This window comes from Felis catus, chromosome A1 (genome assembly GCF_018350175.1).
Source record: "Felis catus isolate Fca126 chromosome A1, F.catus_Fca126_mat1.0, whole genome shotgun sequence".
Classification (NCBI taxonomy): Eukaryota; Metazoa; Chordata; class Mammalia; order Carnivora; family Felidae; genus Felis; species Felis catus.
In genome coordinates this window covers 69,352,217-69,372,414 of record NC_058368.1, presented here as the reverse complement: position 1 = coordinate 69,372,414, position 20,198 = coordinate 69,352,217, and the positions used below count along the sequence as shown (strand labels likewise).

The 20,198-nt window shown below is 39.3% G+C and overlaps 1 protein-coding gene across 2 annotated transcripts in view; it reads right to left on the bottom strand.

Annotated features, from left to right (window-relative positions):
• Positions 1-923: 923 nt before the first annotated feature.
• IPO5 (importin 5) overlaps positions 924-20,198 on the bottom strand; it is a 57,151-nt gene continuing 37,876 nt past the window's right edge. For both annotated transcript variants that reach the window (XM_023252761.2, XM_045055186.1), the window contains 16 exons: positions 18,170-18,294; positions 17,988-18,077; positions 17,722-17,895; positions 15,153-15,371; positions 13,562-13,645; positions 12,072-12,204; positions 11,863-11,984; positions 10,184-10,280; positions 8,375-8,547; positions 7,319-7,430; positions 7,176-7,231; positions 5,935-6,057; positions 4,844-5,063; positions 4,003-4,231; positions 1,673-1,814; positions 924-1,069 (listed from right to left, as the gene is read on the bottom strand). In XM_023252761.2, coding sequence (XP_023108529.1) covers positions 983-1,069; positions 1,673-1,814; positions 4,003-4,231; positions 4,844-5,063; positions 5,935-6,057; positions 7,176-7,231; positions 7,319-7,430; positions 8,375-8,547; positions 10,184-10,280; positions 11,863-11,984; positions 12,072-12,204; positions 13,562-13,645; positions 15,153-15,371; positions 17,722-17,895; positions 17,988-18,077; positions 18,170-18,294 — 2,186 coding nt within the window. In that variant the 3' untranslated portion in view covers positions 924-982. The remainder of the gene's footprint in view (positions 1,070-1,672; positions 1,815-4,002; positions 4,232-4,843; positions 5,064-5,934; positions 6,058-7,175; positions 7,232-7,318; positions 7,431-8,374; positions 8,548-10,183; positions 10,281-11,862; positions 11,985-12,071; positions 12,205-13,561; positions 13,646-15,152; positions 15,372-17,721; positions 17,896-17,987; positions 18,078-18,169; positions 18,295-20,198) is intronic.

Here is a 20,198-nt window from a genome sequence, read left to right as displayed (position 1 = left end):
GGCTCCCTATCAATTACAATTTGCAGTGAAAATACTAAGCCAGATCTTTTTTATCTACCAGAACAACACTAGTTTAAAAAAACTATTGGTTGAAATTTGCAAACTTTAAAGGGATACCGGTTGTGAAGGAATAGGTATATAACTTAGCTTAAATTAAAGTGGAAGATGGTAAAAACTAAATGCACAAGGAAAATATTAGGGGAAAAAGAAAACCTTCGAAGACATAGTTGCTACTCTAAAAAAATATTAGCTTATTCTTATATTAAAAACATTAAATGAATCAAAGCCAGACAGTACTGAATTTCTACACAGATCTCTTTGTACTTCAATGTTGTTTATTGAGTGAATGAGACACTACTGCCAGACATGCCAACGACACTTCACATTCAAGGGCTGGAAGCTGGAGAGCTTTCCAGATTGAGTCACTGCATAAGCCTTTTGGGAAAAAACTGAAAGTGACATCAAATATGACATTTTCATGCTTGTTTTTGTCTTCAGCTTTTTTTTTTTTCTTCCAATTTTTAGATCTACTGGTTTGTTGGGTAGAAGGCTTCTTTCTACCCTACAAAAAGACTCACATCCAATTAATAGAACACTAGGTGTATAGCAAATTGTTTTAGTACACATCTACACTGAATAACTGATCTTAAAGCTGTTTTGTCTTAAATTTCCTTAAGTCTAATGAGAAAAATTAATTTTCCTTCCCTTTCACCTTCACGTGGGTGGCTTATACCAATAGAAAAATACTCTTCAGTGCTGCTGTAGGGCTTACAGGGAACCTCTTCAGTGGTACCATAGAAATCCTTTCAAACCCCACTCTGAAACCCAGTGCTTCTCTTCCTGCTGTTGTGGCTTTGCAGAAGAATGGCCTACACAACACAACTCTACCGTTCTCTTTTGCCCAAAAACAAAACAAAGAAACCTAAACAAAAGGGTAAACGTTTATTTGGAGTTAGTTTTCTGGTGGTGATATTAAGGCCCTTCAAGCAGAGTTCAGGAGCTCCTGTATGGCTGCCTGCTGCTCGGGACTGAGCTGTGCTATGCACTCAGTCCACAATCCTCCAGAAGTCTAGGAAAAAACAATTTCATACATTTAGATTCAGTGAAATGGTCATTTAGAAGTATTTTACTACTCATCATTAGGTAGACTATAATAATGCCAAATACTTTCTGTCGATGTAGTTTGAGGAGTGCCATCATAAAAGCAAGAAATCTATGCATTTCTTTAAAGTTCATTTCACTCACACTGTTTTCTTCATCCAATCTAACCTGAAAAAGCTATATTAGGTAGAGGACACAGTCAAGTAAACAACACAAAGGAATAAGGAGCATAAATCACTTAAAAAACTTTGGTAGCTGACAGCTCATTTACTATTAAAATCTCATCTTTTTTTCTTCACAGACAATGCAAAAAAAACCTTCTACAGGAGTATGTGCTAAGCACCAAGTGGAAGGTTTGAAGTATCTCAAGTTTAAGACAAACATTTTAGTACTGATAAAAGATGAGAACATATAGACACAGTATACATTAAGTAATCTGAAGGTTGGAGACAAGAGAATATAAAAATGAAACTTCCTTTGCTCATTGGGTACCTATTTTTTTCCTTGTAGAACAGAAAACAAAACAAAACACCTCCCTAAGAAACTGTTTCATTTCCGCAAAACAGCTTACCTGTACTTGGCGGACTACATTAGCCAGACGTTTGGCACAAGGATCTTCATGTTTAATTGCCTCATGCATTTCTCCTTCTGCAATTATACTGAATATTTTGGGCAGATTGGTGTTGTTGGGGCCAAGAACGATTGGGTGATTACTGACCAAAGAGAAGAAAGCCATTATAAATGAAAATTAAGGAAAAATTACGCAAGCACTCATATTTTCCTATATCCTTCCCCCAATATGGAATTCTGCTATAGGATCTTTATAAAATGATTATGCATTCATTAAAATCAAATTCAGTGGCAGAAAAACCAGCTAATTTTATTTATTAGCTCTTCAGTGTTTTCCCATGTAAATTAAGAAAAATACTTGGCTCATCTCAGGTTAGTTTCAAGGGCCAAACAATAAATAGGACATTCTAAGTGCCTTATAAATAACTTGTGACTTATTAAAAAAACAAAACAAAACAACAGAGCTATTACTAAGAATAGCTCTTATATGGCAGTTTCTTATATGGCAAAATGATTTCCAAATAAATGTGAAGTTCAAAAGGATTTATGGGCATTTTAAGAGTAAGCCAGGGGGCGTCTGGGTGGCTCAGTCGGTTGAGTGTCCGACTTTGGCTCAGGTCATGATCTCGTGGTTTGTGAGTTCGAGCCCCATATTGGGCTCTGTGCTGACAGCTGGGAGCCTGGAGCCTGCTTCCGATTCTGTGTCTCCCTCTTTCTCTGCCCCTCCCCGACTCATTCTCTCTTTCTCCCTCTCTAATAAAAAAAGAAAACAAAACAAAACAAAAAAAAGAGTAAGCCAGGAAGTAAACGTCAGGCAAGTTTAATGGAAAGAAACATAACAGTGTATTTAACTGGGATTCCAGTCTTTGTCATTAAGAGAATTTCACAACAGTCCTTTCCAAGGGAGATGATCAAACAGCATGATGGAGAAGTGGTCACTTCAAAGGCAGTAGTAGATAAGGAGTGTGCAGTCTCCACCAGGGTTAGCACATCCCTTAATGACAGTTCTCAGTGGGAACACACAAATATACTTGTGTGAACCTGAACTTAAACAGAGATGAAGGAATATGCTCACTGGCCTATTTCTACGAATTCCAGATGAGTGGTTGTAGCCCTTGGAGTTATTCATGAATAAAAGCAGTAATTAGTAGTGACAGAGCCTTGATCTGATTAACATTTAGGAGAACTTGGACTTAGAAAAACACACCACAGAACATGCCTTTGATTTGATAGCTTCTGTAGCCTCCAGGTTGTTGCAATTCTTAGATATACTCATGGACACAAAAGAGCATTAATAATGCCAGAGCCCAGGGCCAGATCTTGATTACCCAACTGGAATACTTTCCTTATACCACTGATTCTTGAATCCAAAAACCATGGTGCTAATGACATACTTTGATCTCATTATACTAACACATGATACATGTCAATTCTACTTCTGTAAAGCGGAGATTAAAAAAAGAATCTAAAGCCAAATAAATAAACAAGAGATAAATGGGGTGACATTTTGGTGACATAAACGGGCAACAACATTAAAAGGGAAACTTTTTTTTTTTTTAAGTAGACTCCAATGCCAAGTGTGGAGCCCAGTGTGGAGCTCAAACTCATGACCCTGAGAAGGGACCCAAGCTGAGAGCAAGAGTCAGATGCCTGGGGCACCTGGCCAGCTCAGTCAGTTGAGCATCTGACTTTGGCTCGGGTCATAACCTCATGGTTCGTGAATTCGAGCTCCATATCGGGCTTTGTGCTGACAGCACGGAGCCTGCTTTGGATTCTCTCTTTGCCCCTCCCCTGCTTGCATGTGCATGCACTCTCTCTCTCTCACAAACAAACAAACAAACAAACAAACAAACAAACATTAAAATTTTGAGAAAGAATGACAGAGCGTGAATGGGGGAGGGAAGACAGAAGGAGACACAGCATCCAAAGCAGGCTCCAGGCTCTGAGCTGTCAGCACAGAACTGACACGGGGCTCGAGCTCCCGAACTTTGAGATCATGATCTAAGTGGAAGTTGAACACTTAATCAACTGAGCCATCCAGGCACCGCTATGAACGGTTAAAAAAAAAAAAAAAAAAAAAAGAGTTGGATGTTTAACCCGAGCCACGCAGACACCCTTGAAAGAGAATCTTCTTAAAACATTATGTTCTATAATGCCTCATCTGTTGAATTCCATAAAGAACAAGTCAAACTAGATCTAACTGTAAGGCAGCGTTAACTGTGATACGGTTTTAAAGACAACATTATTAGAAACCTATACATCTGAGGGGCTGTGCACAGGAAACACTGTTTAGAGAGGAAGAAAGTGAGGTCTATTTGTCCTTTTTCTTACCTTTCGATCAAGTCACACAGATAATTGAAAGTCTGAACAGCTTCTTCTTTATCCTCATGTAGTGGAAGCCAAGACAACCAGTGAGGCAGGACTTCTTCCACGTTCACACAGTCAGGCTTGAACTTCATAATCTTCCCCACTGCTGAGATGCAGTTCTCTGTGGCATTGACGTTTTCTTTGGTCTTAGAATCAGCAGACTGAATAACTCTTACCAGCAGTGGAAGTGCTTCTAAAATAAGCAATTGCAAAAAGGTCAGTTTTTTAAAACCTCACATTTTCATGCAAAGCCAGTATTTTTTATATAAATATTTCTTTTTATCTTCGGTCCAGTTATCGATTGTAGTGAAGAATTATTGAAGTGTCCAGCCCGTTTTGTTTTCTCGGCTGCAGAGCCAGACCTAAGAAGGAAAGGAGGATTGCCCCGGCATGGGCTGGAGCATCAGTGCTCCACTAACTGGGAGCCCAAGAGGTCGGCAGACTCAACATTCAATTCCCGATCATCTCAGGGTACTTCAAGCTTTTAAAAGCCTCCAGCTGTATTCCTGCGCTGGCTTTACAGGGACCCCCATATGTTTTAAAAGTCCTATGCCGCAGCTGGGGTGTACCTCCCAAGCCCAAAATGAACTCTACTCTGGAGGATGGGGGTGGGGAGGCTCTGATTCCACTCAGATTTCATTTCCGTATCTCCGAGAATAAAGACGGTCAATTTGTATATGTTATAGGTGAGACGTTTGAAAAAGGGAAGAAGAACACAGCAGAAATAGCTATAATGTTTGGGGATGTGGAAAAGAGAACGAGAGAGCGATAAAAGGGATGCCTGGGACCGAGCAGAAGAAAGTACCTGTACAGAAAGGCCGGTAGTTCTCTCCACCGTACTGTGCCATGACACCCAGGCCATACGCAGCTGCTTGCCTCACTTCGGGGCTGCTGTCGCACACATATTGGAGCATCGGCCTTAAAAAATATTCTGCGTATTTAAAAGAGGCTGGACTACAGTGTTCTATGACATCATCAAAGATGCACAATCCCCATTGTCTGTCTGGCCATGGTCTATGTGGACACTATAAAAGAGATAATCTTTTAAGCTCTGAATACTGGAGTACACGAAGAACGTTAAAAAAAAATTCACTATAGGCTATCATGTAAGTGATAAGCTTACATGGATATTCCAGATACAGGCAACGAAAAACACAGTAATAATCACTTCTTGTGAATCCTCAAATTACAACACAGACTTAAGGAAGTACAGGTTTAAAAGACTTTGTATGATTTTTTAATAAAATCCCACAATTTGATATCAGCATATACCGGAAGAACCAACAGCAGCAACAACATAGGTACATTTAATTCACAAAAAAGACAATGATAATGCTGTATTTAAAGAACAACAAAAGTTATGACGATGTTAACTTTATATATCCACTCAACAGGTTAAGTCCTATGTACCTAAGTTTTTAAAAAAAACGTGCTGCACTACTAAATACAAGATTAAAAGCCAAAGTGAGACAAATTTCTATTGATTGCTTTTCATGTGTATTTTAAAGACTGAATACATAAGGCCATCATGCAGAATCTATGATTGCTGGCTGTATGTAACAAGGATTTTAAGGGAGTCCTCTAGGGTCCACTGAAAAAAACTAATTATGTTGATAACTGAGCAGGGCACGGATAACCTGAAATAATGAAAAGTCATTTGTATGTCTTTGGAATGCATTCTGATTTAACTGAACTACGGAAAACCTAATTAGCAAACTTCTAGCATGTATCAAATGAGAAAATATCAAGGGCAATGCAATAAACCTGATAAAATCATGGAAATTTCTTAGGGTTTTCTAAGGTCCATTTTAACCTAGAAGTGTGTTTTCAAGTGCTGCACTGAAACAATCCCAGGTCAACTATCTAAAATAACGGTCAAAGAGAGGTAACACTTACAATTAGGTTGACAATTAACGGGAGCAGCTGTTCAAACCATGGTAACACCTTTTCCTTGTAGCTACTGAATATTGAGTGTAAAATGTCTGACACTTTGGTCAGAATATAAACATCGTTATCATCCTAAAAACAAAAACACACACAACACCCATATGTATCAAAAGGCATCTCCACTACTACTGCTAACAGTAACATTCATTTACAAAAATCTAGCAAATGCAGAAATTAAACTACTCATCACTGTAAGGGCACCTCTACGGCTGGGTGTCACGCCTCCCACCTGCTGACAGAAAGAGAAGTGCGGCCAGTACTGCACTTCCTCCAAAGACTTTCCTTGGAACATACTTACATTTCAAATTCTGAAACAGAAGTGTTTTTACTTCAGTAGTATTTTTTGCTTTCTGCAAGAATGTTTCTAATTTTGGAGCAGATGGGTGGAGAGATGTGGGGTCAGTTAACTGACAACACCTCATCCCTGGGAGCAATTTGTGTGTGTCAGCATGGGAGCACCCTGCACAGAAAGGGATGGACCACCCCACACAGAAAGGGGATGAGCCGTGTGCGGGAGCACCCCGCACAGAAAAGGGATGAGCCACGCGTGGGAGCACCCTGCACAGAAAGGGGATGACCCGAGCATGGGAGCACTGGTCCACCAGGATGGCTACGTGCCACATCCTGGAACCTAAATATGCAGCTGAAATACATCTGATGGCATCAAATGGTTTGATGAGGAGAGAACTGAACAAAGCAACGTAGAAGACTTATTTCAACCACTGCATGTGTATTATTTATAAGGAAATTCTCACTATCCTGTGATCTGGTAGAAAGACAGCTGTTGTTACAAAAAGATCTGGCCTTAAGCCCTAGACTCGCGGCAGTGTGTGGCTTTAGACAGTCATTTAACACCTGACTTTGAGTCCACTAATCTTTAAAACAGTGAATACGCCAGCCAATAAAAATTTGCTGAGAGGCATATATAAAAGAAACACTAGGTGAACTTAGAAGTGCTGTCATGTGGGAGGTATTGCAGCAAAAACACACAGCATCCAAAACACAAATCAGCTAACTGCAATTACTTATTCTCTAGATTAGTAAATGAAATACATGTCAGATTCTTCTGCTAAAAATTACCGATAATTACATCAGAATGACAAGTCAGAAATGAATTAGAAACTTAAGCATTTAAAAATGTTCCAGATGCAAATGATCATACAAATTAAGTTCTGAAGGGAATAATTTACCTCATCTTGTAGTGACTCTTCCACCTGTTCATCATAGTCTTCATCTTGTCTTTTAACTAAAACACACCCAAATAAATGTCTTTTTAAATGGTCGCCAAAACGGTCAAGGATTACATTCAGAAATAAAAGTGTGGAGAACTTACCTTGCCGCAATTCTTGATTTTTAAAATGTTCTTCGAGTTTAGCTTTCAATATGCCTCCCAACTCTTCAAAATGTTCATTATTAAGGCATCCATCTCCCATTACTTCAATGCACTAATGATGAAATTGAGGAAAGAAAGCAACCCATGAGATTTAAGTGTTTTAAGAGTCAACAGTTAAGTTCTGTTAAGAATAACACGGAAACATGAGAAAAATTAACATAACTCAGTACGGTTGAAGACTAACGATTAAATGACTAGATTACACTTGCTTGGTGTATGTTCGTATGACAGTACTTCAAAGAAAATAATTTAAAAAATATTTTTATTTTGAACATGTCCTGAGCAGATCTTAAATGCCAGGCATTACTGCTAGGAGCTGACATCTCAAAGATGGAGCAGACTATCCAGCTTCTGAGGAGCTCAATTACCACACACACGGTCTACACAAACACAGTGGGGAGAAAGGAAAGGGGGTGCTGGGAGGGCACTACAGGCCGAGGAAATCACATGCACAAAGGCCCAGGGGGGCCTCCTTTGTTAAAATAGAAGAAATGTGAACTGTAAGAGTGTAAATGGGGACAAATGAAAGGTAATGAAGAATTTTTAAACCAAACTGTGGAGCAGACCATGGAGCCGTGAACAATGGGGGTGACCAGGAATATTGGGAAGAGGAGTGCAAGTATTGAGCAAGTTCATGCCTGAGAAAAGGAGAATGAACTGGGAGGGAAAGAAAGGAGAGAGACATCGGGAGCAGACCAAAGGAGGCGATCTCAGCACAGAGAAGACATAAGGGAAAATGAAGAGCAGAGGCATCTAGGAGAGAATAGGACAGAAAGTAGGTGTGAGCTGGAGATGAGCCAAGATTCTGCAGTTGGATTATTAGGTAAATGACGGTGGCAACTTATCAAGACTGGACTAAAACGTTAAAATAAGAAAGAAACATTTTCAGTAAATAAAAAAAAATCACTTGTTATAAGATAGAATTTTATTTATTTTTAGCAAGACTAATATATGAACATACAACCTTATACATACTTTTAAGAGAAGAATATTTACCTTTGCAAAAGAATGCATTATTTCTGAGAGGACATCTGAGTCTGGTTCTGTGCCAATGGCCTTGATTAGAGCATCACACATAAAATGCCACATCTGTGTGAGATACTCAGGACCACGAACTCTCGCACATTCCAGGAGAAGAGGCATGGATTCTGCTGCCGCCACTCGAACACGTTTTATTGTTAAGGAAACGTAATCAATACTTTCAAACACACTTAGTGTAATTCCTCTCCTTGAAAGATTGTTCTCTCATTCTGCTTACGTAAATGTTAAAGTGTTCACCGAGTGCCAGTCATATGGCCAGATTATCTGAGACTGCTATCCAGGAGCTTGTGTTAAATATATCGTGTGTATAAAAACAGACATCTCCCTGGCCATATGACTTATCCCTGTCTTTTCTGTCACCTACAATACAGCAGTGAGTCTCAAATGTGACCTGCAAACACAGAAATGATTGTAAAAGGTTCTGGGACCCTTAGAGCATATCTTAGTATGTTCTCATCCCCAAACTTATGCAATATATATTTCTAATGGGAAGCCTGGTGGGGGGGTGGCACTCAGTTGGTAAGTGTCTGACTCTTGGTTTTGGCTCAGGTCATGATCTCAGTTTTGAGTGTGAGCCCCATGTCAGGCTCCACACTGACAGCGTGGAGCCTGCTTGGCATTTTCTCTCTCCCTCTTCCTATACCCGCCCCCCCTCTGCCCCCACTGCTCATTCTCTCAAAATAAACAAACTTTAAAAAAGAAAATTAAAAAAAATGTTACTAATAAATGCAACCAAAGCTGTATTTCTCCTGGGAACACTAATTAAGTTCTCCTGTCAGAGCCTTTTCAGTTTCAATGAAGACCAAGCTGCCCCTCCCTATCTAGTGTCAGTTGTGACATCAGGTCGTGAGACTTCCCTTTGTCCTCTCTCATCATGGTAAGTTTCTCTTGGGCAAAAGCCATCTTCTGTAAAGGATACCACTACAGGATACTGCATGAGGAACTAAAACAAAGGGGCTCTGGAGTCAGGAAGATCTGAGTTTGGCCTCAACCACTCTGTTGGGCTGTCCCTTTTTTTTAAACCCATCTACGAAATTGTGTGTGTGTGTTAAGGCCTAAAAATGTTTCCATGTATTAATTACGACAATCATGTTAGGAAGGAAAACATTTAACATGCAGATTTATCAAGAAAGGTTTCTCCAAGGTGATACCCACATTTGAAATGCAGGACTAGGCCACAGAAAGTTATCAGCGGGTCTCTTAACCTATTAAGAAAACTCTTAGTTTCGGGGCACCTGGGTTGCTCAGTCGGTTAAGTGTCCGACTTCGGCTTAGGTCATGATCTCACCGTTCGTGAGTTCGAGCCCTGTGTTGGGCCTGTGCTGACAGCTCAGAGCCTAGAGCCTGCTTTAGATTCTGTGCTTCCCTCTCTCTCTCTGCCCCTCCCCCTCTCGTGCTCGGTCTCTCAAAAAAGAAACGTTGAAAAAAAAATTATAAAAAAGTCTTAGCTTAACACCACCAACAGATATTTGAGAAAAGTTCTTATATACAACTACAAACATTTGCTAAAAATATCAATCCTTAAAATCTTTCCAGTGGTTCACAGAAAAAGCTGTCAACTAGAAAATAGGTAACATTTTCTTCTTGTTTTTGGCACAAAAACCATGACACTAAAGCACCTGCAAAAAATGTAGTTTACAATCTTAAATTACAGTTAGTGCAAACAATCATAGTGAAGCACACATCAGTTAACACAAAGTCAAACACTCAAGCTACAATTTAACTAATTCTAGAAATGTTTTGCATTCAAAAATTATAGGATATCATCATGGAAATAAAATTTCAGTAGAGGGACCATCAGTTTGACAACTTGTTCAGTGTATTCCACAAAGCCTTCCTTTAACTCTTTAGCATAGCAAACCTGAAACCAAAGTATCAGAAATCAAGATCCATGTTAGTTTTTAGGTACTAACATTTATTAAATAGCAGTATCGTAAGGACCACAGAATGCTGTACCCTGACTGGAAGTACACTTAGAGCTGCATGCAGGACTGTGAAAAGTATCTGGGAAATACAAATATAAATGTAGAAAAAGCTGTACAAAGGGAAAGGGCCTTGGTGTGACTGCAGTATACGCTGTCATTCAAAGACCGGAACACCCCACGTTTTTGGTGTTGTGTGTGGGAGAATGGTGCAAAAGTTTCAGCACTCTGAGGTACTTCAAACAAAATATATCATTGAAGAAAAATACTTTAAAAAGATATAAAAACCCGAACACTTAATTGTAGCGTATCACTCTGTAAATCTGCAAATAGGCTTATGTTATTTTGTAATAAAAGAATCATTTCATCAGTGAAACAGAAAAATAATGCTGCTTTAAAAATAATTGTTTCTCGGGGTGCTTGAGTGGCTCAGTCGGTTAAGTAGCTGACTCTTGGTTTTGGCTCAGGTCACCATCTCATGGTTCGTGGGACTGAGTGAGCCCTGTGTCATGCTGTCAGCATGGAGCCTGCTTGGGATTCTCTCTCTCTGTTCTTCCCCTGCTCGTGTGCTCTCTCTCAAACTAAACAAACTTAAAAAAAAAAGTTTCTTTACTTTCTTCCACATTAAAAGATTTGATAATTTTGTTTAGAGATGTTACATTTACATTTACTCTCTAGTTGAAAGATACCACAAAAATCCAAAATGTCTATGAATTATATTATAGGCATAAATGTTTACAATATATAGTAAGTACTGATGATAGAAATATGTTCAAGAAATATAAGTTTAAATGAACTGGTAAATACAACAATGCTTTATTAATGCAAGATAAAATTTAAGTTATTAACTTTTATTTGGGCTTACTCATCTGCTAAGTTTGTAATATACCATAATTTCTTAATTCTACCTTTAAGAAAAATAGATTATTGTCCCTGTCTGTAACACATGCTCATAAAGGGGAAGGGGAGGGAAAAAACCAAACAAAAAAACAACCTCAAAGAGAACTTGCACACAAGACCTCATGACACTGCAAGAGGTAATTACTGTCAACATTTTGATGTCCCTACCATGTTTATATTTTTTATATGACTGACATCATACCAGTTATATTTTCAGTAGCATGAGCACATTTCTGTTCATTCATTCATTCAAAAAATATTCCTTGGTCATCTTATCTACTATACACGAAGCACAGAACAGACAAAAATCCTTGCCCCAACATAGCTTTGTATCAGCTGGGTACAATAATTATTAGCTTCCTGATAACAGGCATTCAGGCTTTTCATTTTTGTTGTTGTTATTAGAAACAGCAGTGATCATGAAGTTTACCTACGTGATTTCTTTATCCAGAAGTGGAAATGTTGGGTCAAAATGTCTCTACATTTTATTTTTTAAAGAATATATTCCTGCTCTTCAAATAATTTCTTTAACATCTATGGGAGGCACTCCTCTGAAATGTGTGTATGAATGTGTTCTAAGAACTCGTCAACTGAAGTCTGATAAACACTATACGCACTCACCAGCATCTGACAAGCAGTGGACTTTTCTTCCAGTCCTGCAGTTTTAATACCAAAACTTTGCTGATCTCCAAGGTTCACAAACTCCCAACCGTCATCATCACTCATGTTTTCCATGTCTTGGGCTATTAACAAGGAAGAAAACAAATTCACATTAAAAATAATCACAGGGAGGAATTTTACAACTGTTATGTCTTCATGAAGACACCTACTATCTAAAAGGGCTACTTCAGGCTTAATTGAAGCAGTCTTCATTAAAGGCCCCATAACCACTGGAAGGTACTGCTGAAATTCTTTTCCAAGAATTTTGCACATTCTGGCCCATGCTGAGATCATGTAAGAGATCTGGGGAAAAAAATTAAAATTGGTTTCAAAACAATGGTAAATAGACAATCACAAAGAAGCCATTTCCCTATTTCATACAAACAATGTTTTATTTCACATTCATAGCTCTTCAAGCAGAAAGTACATTTCCTAGGGTCATATACTTAAAACATTCAGAAATAAAATCACTGTGAACCTTTACCCTGGGATAGAGAGAGCAGGTGAGGGAAAAGAGGAAGACCAGGACTGTGTCTTATTTTTTTCTTACTTTCAAGAAGCAATATATAATTTTCTCTAATAGCATCTGAGTCACATATATAAAATCTACTTAACCATTTTAACTCCTAGGCCCTACATTTTTTGAAGACAAGAACATATTTTATCTGACTGTATCTTTACTGCCTAGCATTCCATTCATTAAACATGTATTAACACCCGAGAAAACATCCCTTTCTCCTAGCTGTTTCAATTTTCTGTGTAAGTGGCTGGGTGTTTTTAAGACACCTCTTCTACTACTGTGTTTACATAGTCTGAATCACCTGCAAACCACCAACAGAGGATCTAGTTCTAATTCATCATCCCTGTAACCCAGAAAGTGAGTTGATTTTTACTAACATATCTCACGTGCGTATACACACGTATTCTCCACACCTACTCTAAAACAAACAAAAAAACCACACACACACACATAAAAGAAAAAACAATCTAAGTTCATAGGAAATAATGATATGGCCATGTAAAGTCCAAATGTAACCCAGCAATTATTTATGGAGTCGCTGTTATTCATTAGGCATTGTGAATACTATTAGGACCATGACACACACTTACAATTTACAACACTGTGTCATAAGGATCCACTATCAAGACTTATACTGGCCTTGAAATATGAGCTGGGATTAGTCAGGCTGCATGGGGCAGGGGTGACATGAATGTGTGCTCATGGGCAAAAAGAAAAAAGCAGAGGTTTGTGGGAAGTCATGTGGCAATGACAGGGCCGAGAGACGTCCAAATGGAGATGTCTAGTAAGCAGGGGGATCAGTGAACCCTGAATTGAGAGAAAGATCTGGCAGTTACAGCACATGGAGGAAAACTGAAGCCATGGTGTGGATGACACTGCTCAGGAGGGAAGAGGGCCTAAGACAGAACCCTAAGAGCATAAAAATACCTAAAAAACCAAAAGCCAAAAGCCAGAGTCAGGGGAGAGGGCAGGCAGAGCAGACTGAGAAAAAGATGGCATGAGAAGTAGAAGGAAAGCCAGTGAAGAACGTCTCTGCAACCAGGGATTATCTCAAGAAAACTATCACTCAATTTCTTTTTTTGAGTACATTTAACTTTATACTAGATGTACATCTAGGCGAACATGTGAAAGCTGCTTTACCTGGGGATCATCATCTTCCATATCGCTAAAGTCCGTCTGGGTCTTCAACAAGAGCTGCATCACATCTGATGCATCTTGCATGAACTGGAAGAAAATATTTGGGAAAATCAACACCGGTGTTTCTCGTGGCTATCAGAAGAGAGAGGTGCTCACCGCTACCCAATTTTGGTTCTTGTATAATAACACAACTTTCCAAAAGAAAATCCATTACATTTCCCACATGGGTCATAACCCCTTAGACAAAAGTATCACACTGAAAAATTTTCATCTATGTTGCACACACCTAGTGCTCTTTCTAGAAAAATAGATTCTCCAGTGAAGGTCAGAGTGAACTGCAGTATAAAGGAATTTCTTTTTTTTTTTTTCCAATATATGAAATTTATTGTCAAACTGGTTTCCATACAACACCCAGTGCTCATCCCAAAAGGTGCCCTCCTCAATACCCATCACCCACCCTCCCCTCCCTCCCACCCCCCATCAACCCTCAGTTTGTTCTCAGTTTTTAAGAGTCTCTTATGCTTTGGCTCTCTCCTACTCTAACCTCTTTTTTTTTTTTTTTTCCCTTCCCCTCCTCCATGGGTTTCTGTTAAGTTTCTCAGGATCCACATAAGAGTGAAAACATATGGTATCTGTCTTTCTCTGTATGGCTTATTTCACTTAGCATCACACTCTCCAGTTCCATCCACGTTGCTACAAAGGGCCATATTTCGTTCTTTCTCATTGCCATGTAGTACTCCATTGTGTATATAAACCACAATTTAAGGAATTTCTAATGATATCAAGTTTTGGTCTATAGTTTACGTATTTCCAGCAGTAAAAAGATAATCCAAATCCGGAAAGAAAACTTTGGATTGCTCCCTAGAAGTATAGGATTTTCAGGTAACTCTGTGTAGTTCTGCCAATCCCCACCGTATAAACAGGCAGTGTTTCAGAGACAGTTTGAAAATCAGACAGAGTAGGAACATGAAAATGTTGTATTGATTAGGTTCTCAGTATCTCACAGAAAATAATTTCTAAGGTAAAGTTAACACTGGTGCTGGTTTTGGAGGAGACCAACTGGAGAGGTTCTACTGTTGGTAGTTCTGAGAATTAGAGCGCGAGAGGTCAATGACAGGGGGGACTTCATTTGGATCAGCTTTGACACTCTGATATGCTGGCTGGAAGACAAATACATCTGCCAATGGTCCTTGCTAATTATTTTCTGCAGAGCTATATGTATAGAGATTTCTCTTAGGACACCTGATGGTTTTTGGATTAACAAGAAAGCAAACGGAATGCTACCAAGTACGTGTTTAAATGAGTGAAGCTAAACATATGGATCTTGAACTCCACACGCCTCCCAGTAGACTGTACATGTGGTAGGAAGAGGAGGAGATTTCAAGAGCATAAATGAATTAAGAAAAAAACCTTAATATTAATGCTGAAAAAATGAATTTCTATATAAAGCTAGAATTACAGGAGAGTAAGATAATGGAAAAAAACAAGTATCTGGAAAACCATTTAGCAGAAGGAAAAGGCCTCTAAGTACCTCCCTCAATGCCTCCACAGCCAAACTACAGACAGTAAATTCAGCCTTCTACAAATCACTTACTTTTTCCTTCCCAACGGCTAGACCAATGAGGCTGATGCACTCAATAGTTTTTCCTCTGAGAAGTCGGAGTTCCTTCTGAACTGCGTTCTCGACGATGTGCTTTAGTGATGGCATAAATAAGTCATAGTAGGGGACAAATTTTTCCTCTGCGGTATCTGCAACTGATGCGATAGATGTCACAACTTGTTCCAGAACTAACTTGGTGCCTTTCTGAATCAACTAGGAGAAGGAAAACACACAAAATAAATCATGCAAACGAGAAACTGGAAGAAATACCTGCTCCGAGTTCTCACAGGCTTCTCTGAGACAGCCAGCGGAGACCACCCTCCAGCAGCCCGAGTGGAGACCGTAGGTTCCGGAGCAAATTAAAGAATCCCTGCGGAACTACTGATGTGGGATCTCCTCTCTCTTCTGTTAATGGAATGCTCCTTACTCAGGTCTGCCTTAACTCCAAGCAACCAATTCTCAAGCACAAATCTGATTCCTTTTCCAATTTTTGTATCCCAGCTTGACACCGGTATTTCTCGGTCCTTTTACCTCACGGACTCCCACTACTTACCGTACACTCTGCGCCGTCCTACCATGCATGAGAGAATCCCCTTCATGGTCCATTCCTTTATCTTCTCATGTGACTCTCCCCAGAAGGTAGCACTAATGACCCCATCAGAGCCAGAGCTTTTTAGCCAACTATTTCACCGTCTTGGTGAAACACATGAGCTCCCCTTTCTCCTGCATTCAAGACCTACAGGTTCTCAGACCTGGCTAGTAACAAACACTGGGTACTTGCAGCGGGGCTCATGCTGTCACCTGGTAACATTTTCTAACCCTTGAGGATTCATAGGAGTACCTGACCCAGGGACTATTCCAGATTTGTTTCATTTCCCCCCAATCAACTCCAGCCACTCTGAGCAGAGTTCTTCCCCCTGCATGACCACTTCCACTGCCCCGTAAGAGGGTAACTTACTCCCTTCTTCTGCATCCGCTCCACGTTTCAGGTCTCGACTGCTTCTGATCTCCGAGGAACGTTGTTCCTCATCAGCTACCTTCTCTTTGCACAACTTTTGCTCACATACTTTAACTTCTTCCCCAGGCCGTCTTAGCAATTCCTTCTTTTAGTCTTTAAAAAATCTGACCTGTTGCCTCTTTGGAGTAAGGGGATGCAATTGAAACTCTATTTACACTTCAGCCCTCTACCCAAACACACTTGTAAAGTCACGTTTGATCCTTCCGTTCCTGATTTAACCAACAAACTCATCTGCCTTCAACTGGGGTCTACCCGTCTTCAGATTCACTCCTGTTCCTTCCTGGTCTGCCGTCACTGGACACTGAACACCTGTCATATTTCAAAAGCCCCTTTCTTCGCCTTCGGAGACACTGTATCTCGTCTCCAGCCCGTTCTCCTTTAGAAAATGACTACGTGAAGTGTGGTTTACTAATTCTTCCTGGTTCATAACGAATTGATATGTGAGAATTGAGTTAGTAACGTTAGAAACTTTACTTTTATAGCAACTTGACAGTAACTTCGTGTCTGGTAAACATAGGAGTTTTCTTAAGAGGCTTTTATTTGTCCTTTTTATTCATTTCACGACAAACTGAGCCTGAATCTTTGCCTTTCTCACTTACATCCTCACCTCACACACTGCTGTACTAACACCACTGAGTCTCTTAGGTTCTATTTCTTATTTAAGCTATCACTGCAAACCTTCTTCTATTTGGACAGCCAGGCCTGATTTTAAAATTCAACTTATTTAACGTAAAAATGATATTCTTTCTCATCTGTCTACTTCTGTCATCCAGGTGAGAAGAACGGTCAACTTTTTTAACTTATCTTTCGTCTTTTTTTTTTTTAAGTTTGTTTGTTTTTGACGGGGAGGGGTGGGTGGGGTGGGTGGGTGGGGAGAGGAGAGAACAAGCAGGGGAGGGGCAGAAGGAGATCGCAAGCAGGCTCAGCACTGTCAGCACAGAGCCCAAAGTGGGACTCAAACCCACAAACCATGAGATCATGACCTGAGCCAAAATGAAGAATCAGACACTTAACTGACTGAGCCACCCAGGCACCCCCTCTCTATCATCTTTTAAAATTCAAACTGGTAGAAACTGTTACTGCTTCCTGAAAAATGACTTTTAGAATCATCTTTCCCCACTAATTTCCACTATTACCACCCAAGCTCTGTGAACAATAATCTTGACAGTCTTAAATTTTCTCCCGTTTTGTTTACGCCTCACAATGCTACACAGCTAATTTCTTACAATCACATTATCAGGATTTCCTGCAGCAGTTAAGAACAAAATGGTTCTTCCAAATTTACACAAATCAGAATTCAAAATAACTGCCTTGTTTTCAAGGCAATTCACATACTGATTTTACCTAACGTTTAGGCTATAACTTCTTTCCCAATTCCAATGTTGGCCTATTCTCTGGTCAAGACTGAATTATTCTACTTCACACAGCCTAACCTGACTTTCTATTCTTTATGGCCAGGCTGAACCTGGTCTTTCTCCAGGTCTTACCCACTAAAATAACCTACATTAATCTCTAAATAGGAGCTTAAAGACCTTGAAAACCTACCTCTTGAAGTTTAAGTACCATGATGGAATGTAGATGTTTCACCAAATTGTCTAAATATGGAATAAGCAGTGACTTGGGACAGTCCTCAGTGAAGTTGATCAGAGCAGCAGCAGCATGGGCCTGCACTCGCTGATTGCCCTGGTCCTCCATGGTCTGCAGCAGGGCCGCGATCACCTGGAAAACAGAATCAGATAAACACACATTTTGAAACACCACATTTCCAAACACACCTCCTCTGTTTGAGTGTTTGAGGCATTGTTACTTACCTTCTCATGAAATTTCTTTTGGAAGCCAGGTGCAAAATCTGTAGCCATCTGTCCCACGGCATTACAGGCTGCGTACCTTACTCTTGGATGCTGCAATAGGGGACTTTGTGTAAGTAAAGGTAAAGGGTTCCCACACGGGAACTATGGTAATAAGTATGAATCAGGTATTTACTGGTACTTACAGGATCCTGAAGAAAAAGCAAAACAAAATTTACTATCTCATTTAAAATTCCTTCCATTTGCTGGTGGCATCCTTCACCAATGGCAGATAAGGCCATTAATCCTGCATGCCGGTATTTCCAGTCAGCTACAAAAAAGAATTACAGGTGAAAGAACAGTTAGCCAGTACAAACATGTCATTCTGGTAGTCAGAAGCATAAAAAAAGCTCTCCTTATTTAGAAAAGACCACCAAAATATTTTTATACATTAATTAGAAAAATGGACAGAAAAAAGTGCCCGACTGGACTATTTCACTATGGTGATGGTTATGTCAGACGAGCATTTCTATTCCAAAAGTAGTGCAAAGGCAATATGAAAAAAAAGAGCTTATTAGTATTTATAACAACTACTGAAAATAAGCCTTTTCCCCCTTAGATTTACCATTAGCAACAAATACCTGGATTTTGTGCCACACACTACTATTTATTGAACACAGAAATTCACTATTGTCCAACCATGGAAATTTATATTTCTTTAAAAAGAACAAAAGCCACGGAGAAGATACTGCTTTTAAAGAATTTTTATGTAACAACATGGTAAATGAATATAGGTGAACATTACATATATTCTAATATTACTAATGGCTACTTGGTTTTAGACTAGAATATTAGCTAAGCAGTATTTATTATACTGATCTTCATATCATATTCTAATATATAATTTCCCTGACTCTCATTTCGAAATGTTTATGCTCATTACATTATCATTCCCTTTAAGCGGTTTCACACAACTTGTGGAACAAAGCAAGACATACATAAATACAGAAAGCTAATATCTGTGTAAAGCAGTGGCTCTCAAGGTGAGGCCCAAGAACCCTGGGATTACTGTCCTGATAATACTCTTTCACTCTCACTCTGAGGGTCCAGTGGACCCTCACATTATGATCCACTGACACTGAATGAAGAAGCAGAAACAAGAACTCAGCTAAGACACTTAAAGATATTTACAAAACTGCATAAGACGACATTCTTCTCGCTAACATTTTTTTGTTTTGAAGTCATTCTTCATGAAAAATGTGTATGAAAATGTGTATGAAAAATGTGTAACAGAAAAATCTGTTCATGTGTAATGGGTTTATTATTGCTATCTTTAAGTGAACATTTTAAATGTTTTTCATCTTTAATAATACAAACACTGATATAACCCACATAAACAAAAGCATTCTAGGATCTTCAGTTGATTTTTAAGAGTGTAGGGGCGCCTGGGTGGCTCAGTCGGGTAAGCATCTGACTTCGGCTGGGGTCATGATCTCACAGTCCATGAGTTTGAGCCCTGTGTCAGGCTCTGTGCTGACAGCTCAGAGCCTGGAGCCAGCTTCAGATTCTGTGTCTTCCTCTCTCTCTCTGCCCCTCTCATGCTGGCTCTCTGTCTCTCTCTAACATTAAAAAAAAAAAATTTTTTTTTTTAAATTTTTTAAGAGTGTAAAGGGATCTTAAAAACAAAGTTTGTGAACCACTGGCGTAAGAGTTAACAAAAGTTGTAGAGAAGCATAAAATTATATCAGAATTAATAATTTTTCACTTTGGGGAGCCCAAGATGAACTCCGTTGTTATATACTACTATAAAGAATTTTTTTGAGAGGGCACCTGCACTCCTGCACACCCTGCATGAGCAGGAGACAGGTAGAGAGAGAGGGAGAGAGAATCTTAAACAGGCTGCATGCTCAGTGCAAAGCCCAACATGGGGCTCAATCTAATGACCACAACCTTGAGATCATGACCTGAGCTGAAACCAAGAGTTGATGCTTAACAGACTGACCCACCCAGGCACCCCTCTAACATAAAGAATTTCTGAAAGTTTCCTAATTCTGCTGTTAAGTATTAAAACTTTATTATTAACATTATTAAATATTTTTAATGCATTTCAATTACTTAATATACCAATAAGCCAACATTTTTCAACTAAGGAATAATCATCCTAGGAAATCAGTAAATCAGATGCTAACCTTTGCATATTGGATTTACTAAGTTTTTTTTTTTTTAATGTTTATT